We start from the raw sequence: 17494 nt of genomic DNA on the forward strand, positions 1-17494 counted from the left end.
TCAACCTGGAGTTTGAGTACGTAAGAGTTATGAAATACACATACTCAATTATTCAAAGAAGAATTCTTGTACAAATATGAATCATCTTAAAATATAAGATAAAAGTATGTAATGTCCTTATGATAAATTTTATTTTATGGTCCAGAAGAGCCATAGTATAAATAACATTATTAGTTATATTATACCTCCAAGTTGAGACGATGATATTGTTATTTATCATGTATTTTCATGACCAAAGAAAGTTTGATCTTTATTGATTGAAAACTACCATTTATGACCTCCGGAAGAAGGTTTATATATCCAATATGTATGGATAAGTTTCGTCCAAGAAAATATATCTATTTAAGGTGAAGGTAAAGTATTGTGCATCGAGAAACTCGAAAACAAACGTATCGAATGAGATAGAGAAAAGCAAATGATCTTACAGGTATTATTTTCAAGGCATTGGTAATAAAGATATTCACTTCATTTGTTCAAGTGGATAATTGGAGATTCAAGTTAAACTTTGGAGAATAAATTTTCAAGGAACTCCATGCTGCTACATTTGAGAAACTACTCAACAAAATTGGATCGATTGCACCAGAAAATTTCAAATGATGTATTCATCAGGGGGAGAAATACGCGTCGCACTCTTTTTCCCTTAACCAAGGTTTTGTCCCACTGGGTTTTCCTGGTAAGGTTTTTAATGAGGCAACATCTCAAGCGTATTATGAAGAATGATGTACTCTTTTTCCCTTCACTAGGTTTTTATCCCACGGGATTTTCCTAGTAAGGTTTTAACGAGGCATAACCTTCAATATAGGACATCCAAGGGGGAGTGTTATGAATATTATGTGGATGCCCATTATACCCCTAGTATATTTCCAGAATATTCTAGATAGATCTTAGGGTTTATTGTTCCTCAAGCAAACCCTATTCTGTTGTATGTATATATAACCTGTTGTTCATGAAATAAAACACACATTTGTTCTCTCTAGGGATGGAAATGGGTGGGATTTGGATCGGGTGGAGCATCACCCGCATCCATCACCCGCTTTCATCCGCTCCACCCGGTCCATCCGTCACCCGCTTTACTCATCACCCGCATTCCGTCCATCCATCACCCGCGGGTGAACTGGGTGGATCGGGTGATATTCGGGTGAAAACTATTAACCACTAAAAATTCACCACCTTAGAATATGTGTAATATTAACCAAAAAAATCTTATATACAACATTTACTACCGAAACATATAATTGTTTCTCATCTTTCATAACTTAGTAACCCAAAAAAATTAAACAAACACTAACTTTAATAAATAATGGATTTACTAACACATTTTTATGTTTAAAACAAAAATAAAAATAATATATATAAAATAAATGGGTGATGGATCGGGTGATATACGGGTGGTGGTTCGGGTGATGGATGAAAAAACATCACCCGCATCCATCACCCGCTTCACCCATCACCCGCTTTTCATCCATTTATTTCGGGTTTTCATCCGTTTAATTAGAGCGGGTGACCGGGTTATTGGATCATCCATTGGATATTTCCATCCCTAGTTCTCTCCCAATTTCACCTCCCATTTCAATGTATTTCACAAAATTAACAATATACTCCGTATGCCATCATCAATAATTAAATAAAAACCGCTGCTGTTGGAATAATTTTGTTTTAAAATTCTTTTTGCCGCCCCAGGTTGGTTGTGGCATATATATAGGCAAGGATGCAGGGTGGTCGTGAGATAGGCTTATCCACTCTAAAGCTTATGCAGGGTGGTTCTTTGTGTCTCTTGATTAGTTGATTCCCCTTAAATATATAAGTCTTTTGCTTGAATTGTTAAAACAACTCCTTGATTATGGTTGTTACAACCTTTCAATCAAATAGTTATGTTCAATTTATTATTCTATGCAATCAAATAGTTATACCTTCTAATCAATTAGTTATTTGTGACCCGACACACCCAACCGAATCATGACTCGAGACCCGGGATGACCCAACCCGGACCCTACCCGAGTAGCCGTTTTGATAGCCCTTGTTTCGCTGTGGACTGAGGAAACGTCCTGGGTGGGTTTGGTCATGTCAAGCAGAACAAACGTGAGCTAACCTCGGGGGTGTAACCGAGGATACCCTTCCGATGCTTAAGTCAGCAGGTGAAGTAATAACTATAGAGAGAAAGTAGAGCGAGTTAAGAATTGCACTTGTATTGAACGTGTCCCCAAATGAATGTGGAGGGAGGTATTTATAGGCGTATTATTCAGTACTTTGGCCTATTAAGATGCCGCCGCGTGTACGCTGGCGATGTACTTTGCTAAAGGACTCGTCTTGATGTCGACTCGCTCTGCTACGACCAGATGGTCTGGTAGGTTGTGTATACCCCCGTACAGCCCTAGTTACAAGGGTAGTAATTTTGGTACTCATTACAATCTCAAGGAGTCAAGGATGCTAAAGGCCATGAGATCGGCAATGGGTTTGTGGCGTGGGACTTCCACTCAGTTACCCATTGGTTTAACAGACGAACATGATTTTGCTACCGAGCACTATACGATGTTCAAGAATGCAGTACAAGCTAAATTGAAGGTTATTTTTACCTTCAATGATGATTCTGCTGTTGGTCGAGATCGTGGAAGGAATCCGTGCAAAAATTACAGAATCTGAAGAACATTGGGTAAATAACAGAAGGGCAGTGTCAAAGACTAATTTTGCTCGTATAACACACATTAAATTATACAACAGGTACAATTACATAAATACAACACCATAAAACACACACACAAATACAACACATTCCAAGTCCTTGCCAATCGCCAATCGCCAATCGCATACTTATTTCAATATATTAGGGTATTGTATTCTCTATACCACCGGGCGGGTAGGTGTACCAAAAGAGCTCACCAGAAGTGGCATGATTTTCTCCTTCCCTGGTTCATGCCACTCCATATTTACACCTAAAGGGAGACACCATGATAAATGACTGAGACAAGGTGCAGTTGGGCTAAACATTGATGGCCTGTTGTTGAACAGAATTTACAGGAGGTCCATCTGACTTAGGTTTATCCTTGATTGGCTTTCGTGTTCCAGGATTTCTTTTAATAGCAGTTTTAGCAAGCGTCTTGGCTGTTTGTGCCCCTTGATTTCCTGTTAGCAACACACATTTCATGTCAGTGTGTAACTAAAGAATAAAGACCAATCTGTATCTACGACAATTATAGGCAAAGACAAACGCTTTTGAGAAAACGTACCGTTATTAGGCAAAGACAAACGCTTTAGAGACTTTGGGTCCTGTCCTATCAGACAAACTCTTTCTTTTGGGTTACTGCGGGACCGGGAGCCAGCGGCAGGTCTTGAGTTGGCTTCTTCAATGGGAACTTGTTTGGACTTAAGCTTGACTGACACTGAATTGGATGCATCTTGGGTGCTTGCAGACTTGTTGGTTGAAGATTCGTCAGAGTTAGATTTTTGTGCTGACAGGGGCTTCCTCCCAGAAGATTTTGGCTGTGTTTTAGTCTCACTGGTAACTTCAGCATCTTCACTACCAAGTATCTTCACACCATCCTTGAGATTGATGTCAAGGAATCTGTTTTCCCATGGACGTACAGCCATCCATCGCTCCAGCCAATTCCAACCCCAGCTATTTTTGTCTGGCTCAAACCCAGAACAAGTAGCAGCTACCTGCCTTGATCCTGCTTGCCACTATATCAGACACCAATGTCAGATCCAAACCCAAAGGTTAAGCACCTAGGAACATGTATCACTAGAGTTATACCTGATGAGCCAGGGCATACGCCATAGCTCTCTCACGCTTAGCAGCAGCTTCCTGCCTTTTCAGCAACTTAGATTGTATTTGTTCTACAGAACCAACACTGTCACACCATCCTTCCTGAACAGATAAACATACAGTAAGCAAAACACTTGATGCTTTACCAAAATCCAAGCACTGATTTAAGATGTCATATTATCTACTAGCCAAATTCAGAACCAGGGTAATGAAGGAATATACAAAAAATTGTCATGAATTTGTGAGCTACTGCTTCTTCACTTCTAATGCAGCATTTATTGAAAGATGGAGATGAACTAACCATGCTAAGGATAAGCTGTACATGGCCAGAACTTTCTGAAACTTCACTTAGCAACTGAGCTCTAAGAAGGGCTCTCAAAACAGAGATTTCTTAAATTGTTTTTAAATTTCAAATGTCGGATAATTTATATACGGAGTACTATAATATCATGTTTGAAAACCTTATACTATCAAATCACAAAATGAAATCCAAGGTTACAACGGTCTCTGAATAGGAAGAAAAACTAACAAAGGTCTGAATAAGAAGAATTTCAGATTAACAGAGCCAGTGTCCCAACCAAAGCAACAAAAGAGATAATAATCATCGACAATTGAACAAGTAATCACCTCTATTTCTCGAACACGTGCCTCCTGTAGAAGTTGTTGGTGAGCTTTCTGCTGTTCTGTTTCACCTTCTAATGCCAAACGCACACGCCTAGCTCGTACCCGAGCTTGAACTCTCACTAAAGCTTGCATACACCGAAGTGTTATTGCAGCTTGCTTTCTCACAGCATGCCCTCTGACAAGTGCTTGCAGTCTAACCAATCCTTTCAATGCTCTTAAAGCTCTCTTAGCCTGACATAAGAACAAAAGCTTACAGTTAACCACTAAAACTAAGTTGAGGCATTAAAACACTGGGAAGCTGAATCCGGAAACATAAAGCACTGCTTCTTTTAGTAAGGATTCTCTTAAACAGCGATAATCCTTTTCATTATTGAATAGCATCTGCAATTTGAAGATTCTTTTTTATTTAATCCACAGTGAGCATGAATTCAAATCTCTTGCAATGAATACTCATTGTACATTTCTGGTATTAGTTTGATTACTCACATCTTATCTGAAATCCAACCGTGGTTAGACAAGAAGCTTTAAGTTCTAAAATTCCATGAAGATCCTTGTACAAGCCACTTGTTCCAACAAAACTACTCCTAAATCTGTACCTTGACATTGACCAAGCAACAACATTTGTGAATACTCATTCTTAACCTAACCTACTTGTCCATAAGACCATAATACTGCTAAGTGATAACCACATAACACATCTAGATGATACATTTTCTGGAATAGCATCCTATCAAGGATAAGTTAGTTCAACAACCTGCTACATGAAAATTTAAAGTTCCCAAACTAGGATCCTTGAGCAATCTCGCTAGAGCAATAACTTCTAACTGAGAGGAAAGCTAATTTCCCTCATACCTCTATGCACAAACACCAGCCTTCTTAATGCAATTTTTCAGAGATCAACATCATCATCTATTTGTATATCAGCTACTTCGTATTTGAACTACATTACCAGCAATCTAGGACTACTACAACATCCGTGGTAGAGAAATAAGGGAGGAAGGGTGCATCAGAAAGTCATAGCCCTTTCAAAAATTTGAACTCGAGACTATGTTGGCCCTAAAAAGAACAAGTATTCAGAAATATGCAAGCGCAGATGGTGCCACGATCAGCATGTATCCTGCTGCAAAGTACCAAGACAATGACCACCACACTACATCATCTTAATTCTTAAGAAATAAGAATACTGACTCTTTACTTTGTAATGGAAAGGGGAGGGGGGGGGGGGTGTCAATTTTAGTTCTGGTACATGCGTACATCGGAATGCAAGCATATAGATCATAAAGGAAGCATAGCTATAGTGTACCAGAAATCCACGAAAAGCAGTTTGAATGTATGTGGCCGCCCATTCTTCTCTCCTTCTCTGCTGTTCTTCAGCTTCATACGGTATTTGGGTAGAAGTAGAGGGGGAGGCAGCAGTGTCAGAAACTAGCGTGACATTCGCATTCCCAGAAGGGTCATTATTTTGACATTGTTCTTCTTGAAGTGCGTTATTATCTATCTGGATGGAATGATTTCTGCGATGGCGAGATTTACCAACTGCTCTTGCTCTCTGCAATACCAGTGTCTCATTAGATAAAAATAAGAGATGTCATACTCCAAAGCTTATCAATTAGACCATACTCTAAGTACTAACTACAGTACTCTCAGAAGTCATAACTCGCAATTGAGTTTCACACACCCACTTTGCTATATTGCCAGATTTATTAATTGAACAGAAAGTAAATATCAACTTAAAAAATTTGCAACCAAAAAACCACGATGTTCCTGCTTTTCCAAGTTAAATTTATTTCACTATTTTGCAAATAAGGCAGGTCACAGCTGCACAGACTAGCTATATGATTTGTTATCGAATAGGTTGATCACAGAAATCAAAATCAAATGCAGACTGCAGAGAATAACTAGCAGCTGAGCGCCTCCAGAATCAGCTAAAAGGCCTTTGTTGCCAAATGCAGAGATTATACTTCTTTTACTCACTCTCATTCCTATATTCTGCACATTTAAGTTTCTGGTACAAATACTACAGAAAACAAATATACGTTGTTAAAGGCTTAAAGAATAAGCCTGCGTTATTCGCCTGAATTACACTTATGTAAAGAATTTTGAGCTCTTCCAAACTGTCCAGACTTACCTGAACTTCTGCAAGCTTTTACATTGATATTTTCTGACCTAATTTGAAACAAGTTAGAGTTAAGAGAATTGGTCATTAACGAGAGAAAAATCTTATGCTCTTCATCTTTTTCTTTGAAGCTAGGAAAGAAAGTAAACACTCACACTCATACAAGAACAGTCTTCTCTCACATATAATTCCAATTTTCATTTAAAGATACCTAAATACATGCAGGTTTACCCCGACAAAATAGAGAGGCTATGGCCAGAAATGAGAACAAGAGTTGAAGTAAAAGAAAACCCACATTTTCAACATTCTCCGAGGACGGAGACTTTTCAGATTTCTTAAGACCAACCAGCGCTTTAATCCATTTCCCAGGTACACCCATGCCACGAGCTAGAAATTTAGTCTTTCCTCACCTGCAAAATCAAAACTACAAACATTAAGCTTCTTCGCACATAATGGATTCATGTGTTACGCAACAAAGATGAATCGCCTTTTGGGGGTTAAATTCATCTACAGATAATCTAGGAAAATTGTTCAGGAACCTCCATGAATTTATATTAGTGTAAGCTTGAGAAACCACCACAATGTCTTACACTGCATCACTACATCGAGTGATTCTCACCTTCGCTGATTCAAAGAATAAAGAGAGCTAATTCTTACAATTACAAATGGCATATGCAGCAACACTTATTATTCCAAATACTCTCGGGAAAAATAAGTTAGAAGAAACATCGTCAGTGGGAAAACCCATAAATGGTAAACTGCTAATTATAAAAATAAATTATCACGAGCGGCGCCAAGAATGCAGAACGCTCCAGTGAAAAGGCATCGGTTGAGGTCGAGTAATGGAAAGAATCAGACCTCCAAATGCAACTCTTATTCACATTAACAATTACTACAAAGTGGCAATCTCAACTCAAAACAAGTTTCAACTCAACATCAAATTCTTACACAAGTCAAATGCTAACTATCTGCTGCTCCATGAATCTACTCTCTAGCGAGGCACACAATTCGACATTTCACACAAACAAAAAACTCATTTTCAAACATAATCAAGTAATCATAAAATACCCATTTCCAAACGGCAATCAAATTAACAAATAAGTAAGTAATCCCAAATCAACAAAACAAACCAAAAACAATACATAAGTTCATGATTTAACACATAGATCGATAGATCACAGAGCAAAAATTAAATTAAATTAAAAAGAAAAACTCACCAAAATAAAAGGGGTGGACTTTCCTGCAAAATAAAACAGTAGGACAAAGTAGACAAGAGAGTACAGAGTACGGAAATTCTCTATCTTTCATTCATTCTCTTTGATGGTTTTCTCTCTCCTCGCCTGGGATTTTTGAGTAGAGGGTTTCTGACACTTTAATTAACATTCAATTCAACATTAAATTAATTAATAAAACAAAAGAAAGCGGAACAAAAAAGGGGTGGCAACTGGCAGCAGAAGAAGCGGCTAACAGAGAAGAGAGAGAAGAAGAAGAAGGATGAAATGCGACGTCGTTTGGTGGTGGGGATGGTGGGGTTTGGTTAAAGAAGATGACAAGTCGTTTTCAAATGCAAGGAAGGCAATGAGTTAATCACGGGATTCCATTAAACAATTTCTCCACCATTTTCAATTTACAGGAGTGATGAATATGATGGTACATAAGTGGGAATTGGGAAATTAGTTACCTTGCCAACATAGAACACCAACGAATTTACCAAATTTAACTGGCTACGTTCTCAACCTTCTGTAATCATTTATGACATCATTAATGTTATCTCTTATTCAACGGAGTTATCGAGATATGAAGTACGGAGTACGGAGTAGAACGTGATTTTTACGAAATACGGTGAGGATGTACTTCGTATTTGAACTTGTTTTCACTATAAAAAACAAATTTTTGAAATGTGAATTGATTAGCATAATAAATCCTTGGTCCCTAAAAGATTGTCCCAATTTTTATGTTCACTTTAATAAGAAGTGGGTGTATTCAAAAGAAAATGATAGGTAATTTATCTTTTAGTTTGGTTAAATAATGTTGTACTAGGAGAAATATGTGGGGACCACAAACCAAATAGCAATTTTTTAAGGTACGAAGGGAGTAGTAGCTTAGGTTTAAAAGTAAAGGTCAACAAGTAAAATAAATTTAGTTAAAGAAAAAATTTGAAATAATATGGTCTGACCTATTTTTTTTATAAATGTAAAATCGATTCATAAATAAAAAGTCATACGACATCGACAATAGAAACTGAATTTAACCACTATGACAAAGTAGAATAAAAAAGAAGTACTCCTTCATCAAAGTACGATAGTTGGAAAGAAGTGACTTAAATGTTTATGTGGTTTGATTTATAAAAATCTTGACCTTTTTAAGTTGCATAAAGTATTGAACCATCTAATTATTATATTTTAATGAAGAACTTAGTTCCATTGTAATTACATATATATATCAGGTGTGATTGTCTGGTCGAGAATTTCATTTTGATAGATGTATCTAAAGACCTAACTAAATATGCAATACTTGCTACGGAGTATTAGTTTATAACCTGTCTCAATTCAATTACTCTTCAGGTGCAGCTTGAATTCAGATACTCTCCAGGTTCGGCTTTTGGAATTTCTTACTGCGGACTAGGCTCCAGATTTGTGTTTTTTTAAAGTTGTTGCTCTTGTGTGCCTTCTGCTCGTGTGTCTTCTGGTTTGCGTCAGGTCAGAACTCTTTGCCTTTTACTATCTCAAGATTAATTTAATTTCCTCATTTGTGTTTTTCTTTGATTTATCTTGTGTGATATTTTATGTTGCTGCTTTTTACTACAATGATTTTTTTTCTTTTATTCCTTCTTAATAATTTCTCTTGAATTGTCATTTATATTTCAATGAAGAAATCACTTTATAATTTCTATAGCGTGTATTATTGTCTCACTTCCCTTTTTTATGGCACTTCATATATATAGATACTTATAGTTTATCCCCACTTAAGGTTTACTTAATGAGTATTTAGGTTGTTACGTTTTTTTTCCTTTACAGCTCATTTAGGTCCTCTATCCGTTTTTGTTTTTTTCACTTTTTGAAAATGACTTCTAGTCAGGATTGGATGGCGATTGAATACTACGTTAATAAACCATCATTTGAAGTAGAGTTAATAGTTTTTTAAACTATGCATTTCAAAAGTTGGGAATTAATAATATTCGGTGTCCTTGTTACGAATGTGTGAATGTTGAGTTTAGGGATCGAGAAAAAGTGAGACAAAATCTTTTAGTTTATGGAAATTTCAAAAGGAACACCTTTTGGTTTCATCACGGGGAAAGGTTGGAGCAAGAGCCTCAACATGTGTCTGATAGGGATGACGACGGGGATGATAATATTTGCGGAATAAAATGAAAACGAGTCTGATGAAATGCTTGGAATTATTCAGGTTTTATATCCTGGATGCATTAACGTCGGTTCTTCCTCGAATGATGGTAATGTTGAGGAACCAAATACAGACATCAAAAGGTTTTAGAACTTGTTGAGGGATTCTCAAGATCCTGTTTATGAAAGTTGCAAGAGTTCTAGAATGTCTTCCCTTTTAAAACTTCTTCATATTAAGACTCTTGGTCGTTGGACTAACGAGTCATTTAGCATGCTCCTAGATTTCTTAAAGGGTGATCTTCTTCCAAAGGAATCAAAATTTTCCTATTCTTATAACGAGTCTAAGAAGGTAATGAAAGACCTTGGTTTGTCGTATCAGAAAATTGATGCACGTGTCAATGTCTGCATGCTTTATTAGAAGGATGATGAGAACTTGGATGCTTGCAACATATGTGGTGCATCAAGATGGGAAGAGTAACAAATTAATTGGGGAAGAAAAGTCTAAAATGAATGGTAAGAGAATACCCCATAAGATACTACGATACTTCCCATTAAAACTGAGGTTGTAAAGACTATTTATGTGCTCCAAGGCTACTTCTTTAATGACATGGCATCATGGGAAAAAGAACAAAGATGGTACAATGAGACATGCAGTTGATGGAACGGCTTGTGAGTCATTTGACAAAGAGCATCCTAATTTTGCATTTGACCCTCGAAATGTCAGGCTCGGGCTTGCTAATAATGGTTGTAAATTCGAAAACACCATATAGCATATGGCCAATGATCCTTATTCCGTCTAGGTTTACTACGTAGTATGTGTAAACGTTTTAATTATTAAACACATTGTAGTGTTGTTTAACATCAAGGCTTAACTTATATGAGTAGCCTTTTAAATTTTACGGGTTTCAACCTTGAGAACTCAACTCAACTCAACAAAAATATTCTATTTTTTTTTAATGGAATCGTATAAAATTATTAAATGTTACTTATTTACAACAATTTTCTAAGTTTGATTAATTTTATATTTAACTTTTGGCATAGTACCATCCAACTTATTATACTTCCTTCGTCTTTTAATACTCGCAACGTTTGGACTTTTGCCACTATTCATATAATCTACTTTGACTATTCTTAGTGTTTTTTATACAAGATAAAACATAGTCACGTGAGATCTTGTTAGATTCGTCTCAATGTGTATTTTCAAAATATCAACTTTTTATAATTTTTGCATAAAGAGAATTTAAGATATAAATGATCAAAGTTGTGAATTGGCATGCGTGAAACTAACAAACATTGCGAGTATTAAAAGACGGAGGAAGTATGAATTGTACACCCTCAGAACCTAAATGTTATTCCCGTTTGTCATTTTACGCGGTTATTAAGGAAAAAGAAACATTATAAGATTAACTATTATTAATGTAGTTTTATGGGGAATTATTGATTTTTGATTCCATTTTCACAAGAAAACAAAATAGTTGAACCAATAGAATTTAAGGAATAAAAATGTCAACTCATTAATCCATCCAAACTTAAACCAACCAATGAGACTACAAAGTTTTTTATTGATAAACCAATAGAATTACAAAGTTAAAATTACAAGGAAGAGATTAATAAGGAAATAAAAGAAATGAGAATATTATTTTGGGACACTAAAAAAGAAAACGGGAATAACATTTAGATTCAGAGGGAGTAGATAATACTTGGTTTGATAAAAATCGGGAGTAATAACTTTTTAACAAAAATCCGTGCATCGCACAGATTTCAAAACCAATATTGTTTTTAAAAGGGGAGAAATAGCTTAGTGGACGAAAGAGTCAAATTGCTAATCCGTTATAAGAGTTATTTGTATGATAAATTAATAAAACATGCACTTTTTTTATTTTTTATTTGAGGTTGGAAGGGGGAGCAGCTGAAGGTGAGGTGGAAAAGGGAAAGAAAACCCGAAGAAGCAAATAAAATTGGAATTTTGTAAGAGTAGACCTAGACTTGTATAGAACAATCTAGAATCCAATTCCTAACAAAAATACAAAATAAATAATAAAAAAGAAAAGAAAAGGAGCAATTCTAGACCCTTCCTTTTTTTCTCTGAAATCACCAAGATCATGGCAGCATCAACGACCCCAAAACCTTCCTTCCCTCCCTCCTTTTCAATCATCACCGTCCAAAAACACTGGAATATAAAAAAAATCCCTAAAAAATCTCCTATATATAAAATTCTAAATTTACAGGTTCTCTGCAAAATTGTGCACTCGTTCGTTCTCCCCCGAAAGTCGTAATCTTTCTTAACAAAGGAATCAAAATCGAAGATGTTTGGAAGAGCGCCAAAAAAGAGTGATAACAGCAGATACTACGAGATCTTGGGTGTTCCTAAAGATGCTGCACCCGAAGATTTGAAGAAGGCTTACAAAAAAGCCGCCATCAAAAACCATCCTGATAAAGGTGGTGATCCTGAGAAGGTATGTTGATTTTTATCGATTGATTAATTCGTTTGATTTTAAATTGTGAGTTTTGTTTGAATTTCGGGAATTTGGATAACTTTGATCGGTTGGATGAAATGGATTCCAGTTTTGCTTGTTTTGGATTATGATTTGAGATTGTAACCCTAAACCGTATTGAGATGCATAATGCGAAGCTGACTTCTGCTTAATTTACGTAATTTCTGAATAGTTTCTGTTTTTGAGTAGTAATTGAATTGTAGGACTTGTTGATCGAAATATCAATGTTTCCCTTTAATTCGTTGTTGGTAATGAAGGGATTTTAAGTATGGCTTTTCAATAAAATTTCTGATATATATCCTAAGTCTGTAGCGTAGCGTATATTGTTGTTTAAATTCTGGAAGTAGTCTAATTTGGAGGATAGAAGAAGGTTGTTATAAGCTATGAAAATTGGTCTGTATTGGTGAGAAAAAGGGTTGCATAAGTCGATGAAAAGCTTTGAAGACCGATTTCTGGTTGGATTAATAGTTCGACAGTAAGGTTTTAGATGGAAGCTGTTGAAATGCAATTTGATTATCAACTATACATTAGAATTTTCTGAATCAGCTGTAAGGTTCATATAAGTTGGAATATTGTGAGGAAATCCCAGAATAGAGTAATAGCAGGCTTGTTATGAAGGTGTGATAGGAAAAGGGTGTAGTGGTGATCTTTTTAGTAGGATTATGTGTTGAATTGGTGAAGTTTTATATTAATTTTGGGCATGATTTGTGTGGTGTGCAGTTTAAAGAGCTAGCTCATGCATACGAGGTTTTGAGTGATCCTGAAAAGCGTGAGATTTATGACCAATATGGTGAGGATGCACTTAAGGAAGGAATGGGTGGAGGTGGCGGTATGCATGATCCGTTCGACATCTTCCAGTCATTCTTTGGAGGAAGTCCTTTTGGTAAGTCTTTTGAATGGGTTTGGTGTTAAGCTGTGCCTGGTTCTAAAGTTTGGGTTGCTAACCCTATACAAGTAAGTATACATGTAGCAACTGTTGATTAAGGAGTTTTGTGATTGTTGATTAGGTGGTGGTGGTGGCGGCAGTGGCAGAGGAAGAAGGCAAAGGAGAGGAGAAGATGTAGTTCATCCTCTTAAAGTGTCACTTGAAGATCTCTATACTGGTATTACTAAGAAGCTCTCCCTCTCTCGCAATGTGATATGTTCCAAGTGTACTGGGTGAGTAGTTGCATTGGTTTGTTTTCAGTGTATGAGTTCTGATCTTTATTCATTTACTTACTTGATGGTTTCTACTTGCTTGTGACAGCAAAGGATCAAAATCTGGAGCTTCAATGACGTGTTCTGGATGTCAAGGTACTGGTATGAAGGTGTCAATCAGACATCTTGGTCCCTCAATGATCCAACAGATGCAGCACCCTTGTAATGAATGTAAGGGTACTGGAGAGACGATCAATGACAAAGATCGGTGCCCTCAATGCAAAGGTGAGAAGGTTGTGCAAGAGAAGAAGGTGTTAGAGGTTGTTGTGGAGAAGGGCATGCAACATGGACAGAAAATTACTTTTCCTGGAGAGGCTGATGAAGCAGTATGTTATCAACTTGTTTATTCCGGTGATTGTAATGCAATGGATTGTTGATTGTTTACTTACACTTCAAACATGTTTATTTCTCTGCAGCCTGATACTGTGACCGGAGATATCGTCTTTGTCCTGCAGCAGAAAGAGCATCCTAAATTCAAGCGAAAGGGTGAAGATCTCTTCCATGAGCATACTTTGAGCCTCACTGAAGCTCTTTGTGGCTTCAGATTTGTGCTGACCCACCTTGATGGGAGGCAACTTCTTATCAAATCACACCCAGGAGAAGTTATAAAGCCTGGTTAGTATTTATGACATACTTGGCTTTTTAATTCAGCATTTTCAATATCAGTATACTCGTTGAGTTTGTAATATAAACGTGCATCCTATTGGAATTCATGAGCAGATCAATTCAAGGCAATTGATGATGAGGGTATGCCGATCTACCAGAGGCCGTTCATGAAGGGGAAGATGTACATCCATTTCACAGTGGAGTTTCCTGATACTTTGAACCTTGATCAGGTCAAGGCATTGGAAGATATCCTCCCACCAAAGCCATCAATGACACTCACAGATATGGAATTGGATGAGTGTGAAGAGACAACTTTACATAATGTTAACATTGAAGAAGAGATGAAGAGAAAGCAAACCCAGGCACAACAAGAGGCATACGATGAAGATGAAGAACCTGGGGCTCAGAGGGTGCAATGTGCTCAACAGTGATTTTCTTAATCTGATGACTATTGTATCACTTTGAAATGTAGCTCATTTTAGTGTTGTGCACGGATAATTTTGTTTTTATCTTGTTGTTACCTATGTATTATCTTGTGGGTTTATGAGTAGATGTTGACAACATGTGTACTTTAGAGTATTAGATAAACAGTTCAAATCAGAAATTAAAGCTATATTTATATTACTCCAATCACGATTACATATTTATGTTATTCTATGGGAGACTAGTAACTAGCATTACCAAACTTGTTTTGAAGATACCAACAGATGTGTGAAATAGTGAAGGCCTGTGTGTTGTCGACTTTTATGCACAACCTTGCTACACTTAGAAGGTCCCTTAACTCTTTGAAACTGTAACTATTTCCGAGGTCTGGATCAATTATATTATGCATGGATAAGTTTGACTGCAGTTCACATATCCACTGAAGTACATCAGCGCTCTCTTTTGGTGAAGATTCACCAGTTATCAGCTCAAGTAGTAATGCACCAAATTGAGGTATTACATCTGCCTTCTCTGCACCAGAACCGAACAAGACAATAAAATTGACATAATGTTATCAAGAGGATAATTCACCATAGAACATTTCCTTTCGGGTACAGCAGGAATTCTCACCTTCTGAGCAGAGACAGCCAATATTTGAAAGCTGTTACAAGAAAATGAATCATGTTTGAGATAGTCTAAGTACGCACTCTGATCAAAGCAATAATTTTCAGCATTTTCACCTTAGGAATCAACTTCTCATCCAAGATAATGTTGCTCGAATTGATAGAGATGTGATTTACTGGTGGCTCACAGAAGAATTGTAGATACTCCTGTAATGTGCAAGATTGATATAACCTTTAGGTACTGACAATCCTAATAGTGTAAGTATTGGGAAATTGTTATAGGCTAAAAAAGCTCAACAAGTTTGTGTACTGAAAGCATAATTCTGAGTTCACCTAACTCACCAGCGCAGCAGCTACACCGATGGCTAGCTGTACTCTGGTCTTCCAGCTTAGAGGAGTCCTTAGGGGATCTGTTATGTTTGAATTTCAGAAATCTTAACAGAGAGATATCATATATGACTCCAACATGCAAAAAGTCGTACAGGTATTACCATTCAGGTGGTCCTTCAAACTTCCCTTTGCAGTGCACTCGAAAACCAGGAAACTAAAAAGAGAGGTTGAGGAAAATTACAGAAAGAACAAATTTATCCGAGTCTCAAATGATATTCAGAACATTTTGTCATCTGAAAAGTGTAAAACTGCTCAACAATCAACATCATCTATTGTCAGTAACACTTGTGGATTTAGTTTTGAAATGCTTCAAATTTACTACAATTTATAAATTCATATATTCTTGTTCTAATACTTGCAATGTGAAAAGTAAACAAGAATTGGGATCAGACCTTCTACGACCAACAGCATAACCTCTAAGTGCTACAACATGTCGGTGATGCAAACGTCCTAGAAGATGCAATTCCTTGTGGAATACCTCATTTCCTTGACCAACACTTTTTACTTCTTTCACAACAGAAACAGAACCATCTTGAAATTTAGCTTCATAGGTTATGCTTTGAGAGTCACAAGTAATGATTCTTCGGAAACCATCTGTCGCCTTATCTAACTCCTTGTATGAGACGCGCTTCAGTAAATTTACTTGACCTGTAATGTAACCAAAAGTGAGCAACATGTATGTATTCTCAACTTTCAAGGTCTGAGAACTAATATGTGGAACTTTAGTATTGACTCATTGTGTTCTACATTTCTCAGAATTATCAAGTAGTCTACATGATCACTGAGTCATCAACTTAAGTTTCACTTTGCAACATTAATTACTGAAAAATAATGTAGCTCAATGTCTGCTAAAGATCATTGGCTTAACAACTGTAATTTCAAAAAAATATAAATGGAAAAACAGAATTGAAAATTCGCAAAATTGTTTAGAACGTACCAGAATGACCGTGGTGAATCAAGGCAAGGAATTTGCAAAAATTGCTGCTTCTTCTTCTTCTTCTTCTTCTTCTAGAACTGAAAGAAGCTTGAGTTTTCGGCATTATTGTCATTGGTAGTGACCTCAGGTATGTAGTCCTGTTGTTCTTGATTCATTTGTAGCTATCATTTTCTGGCTTTTATTTTTTTTTACTTTTTCTAGGACAAGGCTTAAAGAAATTAGAGCTTTAACTTTTTTTTCTTTTTTTCTTTTTTTTGGCATTGAAATGCAATGATTTTGGTTCAACGTGATAAAAGAGAATTCTCCTTGTCTGTAGGTGTGAAAAAGGCGGTATTTGTGGTCCTTTTTGTATTGCCTTTGATCAACTAATTTCATTCCCTAAAAAATTGCCGTAAATTTAGATCATAGATACATCATACATGTCCATCATTTTCATTTTTCCCACGGCCTTTAAGTCAAGACACACATTTGATTATAAGACCCGTACGTAATATTTGATTATAAACATTTATTAACCTAGCATTAAAATATAATATTGTAAATTAGGTATCTTACTGAGTGTTAATTATAGGTAATTAGGTGTAGCAATCTTTGAAAGGTTGGTTAGCAGAAGCATGTTATGCGCTATAATGTTCCCAGCTGGAGATCGAATTATTGATTGCATGGCTGCCAAAGTGCCAATTAAGACATCCCCCTTCTCTTCTCCCTTTTTAATCCACACCTTAATTTCAATATTGATGACTATGTGACTATTGTTTACAAAGACGGAACCGGAAACCTTATTTTTGCATCTTTAGTAATTAAGAAAATTTGTCTATTTTTAAAATTTTCAATTTGACAAATTAACCTTTACATTCATAACACTCGTATATGTTTCCGTCATTTATTATTACCTCTACGTATATGTTTCCGTTATTTATTAATTATTACCTCTACGTATATGTTTCCGTTATTTATTAATTATTACCTCTATGTATATGTT

At 36.3% G+C, this 17494-nt stretch overlaps 3 protein-coding genes across 4 annotated transcripts; 1 reads left to right on the top strand and 2 right to left on the bottom strand.

The window, feature by feature from the left end:
* Positions 1–2655: 2655 nt before the first annotated feature.
* Positions 2656–8187, bottom strand: LOC110776500 (protein IQ-DOMAIN 5). Its single transcript, XM_021981057.2, has 7 exons — positions 7718–8187; positions 6796–6910; positions 5688–5933; positions 4388–4615; positions 3749–3862; positions 3225–3675; positions 2656–3120 (listed from the first exon to the last, which is right to left on the bottom strand). Exons 2-7 carry the CDS (start codon positions 6877–6879, stop codon positions 2978–2980), a joined length of 1266 nt encoding a protein of 421 aa, XP_021836749.1. The 5' UTR covers positions 6880–6910; positions 7718–8187; the 3' UTR covers positions 2656–2977.
* A 3808-nt stretch (positions 8188–11995) lies between these two features.
* Positions 11996–14769, top strand: LOC110776498 (dnaJ protein homolog ANJ1). The gene is made up of 6 exons (XM_021981055.2): positions 11996–12297; positions 13057–13219; positions 13344–13494; positions 13583–13859; positions 13950–14148; positions 14254–14769. Exons 1-6 carry the CDS (start codon positions 12148–12150, stop codon positions 14568–14570), a joined length of 1257 nt encoding a protein of 418 aa, XP_021836747.2. The 5' UTR covers positions 11996–12147; the 3' UTR covers positions 14571–14769.
* LOC110776499 (probable receptor-like protein kinase At1g49730) lies at positions 14737–16823 on the bottom strand. 2 transcript variants are annotated; one of them, XM_056828275.1, is made up of 7 exons: positions 16513–16817; positions 15968–16223; positions 15677–15729; positions 15528–15595; positions 15303–15392; positions 15193–15223; positions 14737–15093 (listed from the first exon to the last, which is right to left on the bottom strand). In XM_056828275.1, the coding sequence occupies exons 1-7, from the start codon at positions 16622–16624 to the stop codon at positions 14804–14806; spliced, it is 900 nt and encodes a 299-aa protein (XP_056684253.1). In that variant the 5' UTR covers positions 16625–16817; the 3' UTR covers positions 14737–14803. The 2 variants fall into 2 exon arrangements, with proteins under 2 accessions (XP_056684253.1, XP_056684254.1); XM_056828276.1 differs by having other exon boundaries at positions 14916–15088; positions 16513–16823.
* Between the last annotated feature and the right edge of the window lie 671 nt (positions 16824–17494).

Source organism: Spinacia oleracea, chromosome 5, assembly GCF_020520425.1.
Source record: "Spinacia oleracea cultivar Varoflay chromosome 5, BTI_SOV_V1, whole genome shotgun sequence".
NCBI lineage: Eukaryota > Viridiplantae > Streptophyta > Magnoliopsida > Caryophyllales > Amaranthaceae > Spinacia > Spinacia oleracea.

Coding starts and splice junctions, on each gene's coding strand:
- LOC110776499 (XM_056828275.1), bottom strand. CDS start 16,624: ATGACAATAATGCCGAAAACTCAAGCTTCTTTCAGTTCTAGAAGAAGA. Junction 15,596..15,676: donor TTTGAAGGACCACCTGAATG/GTAATACCTGTA, acceptor CAAACATAACAG/ATCCCCTAAGGACTCCTCTA. Junction 15,094..15,192: donor TGGCTGTCTCTGCTCAGAAG/GTGAGAATTCCT, acceptor GTTCTGGTGCAG/AGAAGGCAGATGTAATACCT.
- LOC110776500 (XM_021981057.2), bottom strand. CDS start 6,879: ATGGGTGTACCTGGGAAATGGATTAAAGCGCTGGTTGGTCTTAAGAAA. Junction 5,934..6,795: donor CCTCGGAGAATGTTGAAAAT/GTGGGTTTTCTT, acceptor CTGGTATTGCAG/AGAGCAAGAGCAGTTGGTAA. Junction 3,863..4,387: donor CACGTGTTCGAGAAATAGAG/GTGATTACTTGT, acceptor TTATCTGTTCAG/GAAGGATGGTGTGACAGTGT.
- LOC110776498 (XM_021981055.2), top strand. CDS start 12,148: ATGTTTGGAAGAGCGCCAAAAAAGAGTGATAACAGCAGATACTACGAG. Junction 13,495..13,582: donor ATATGTTCCAAGTGTACTGG/GTGAGTAGTTGC, acceptor TGCTTGTGACAG/CAAAGGATCAAAATCTGGAG. Junction 13,860..13,949: donor CTGGAGAGGCTGATGAAGCA/GTATGTTATCAA, acceptor ATTTCTCTGCAG/CCTGATACTGTGACCGGAGA.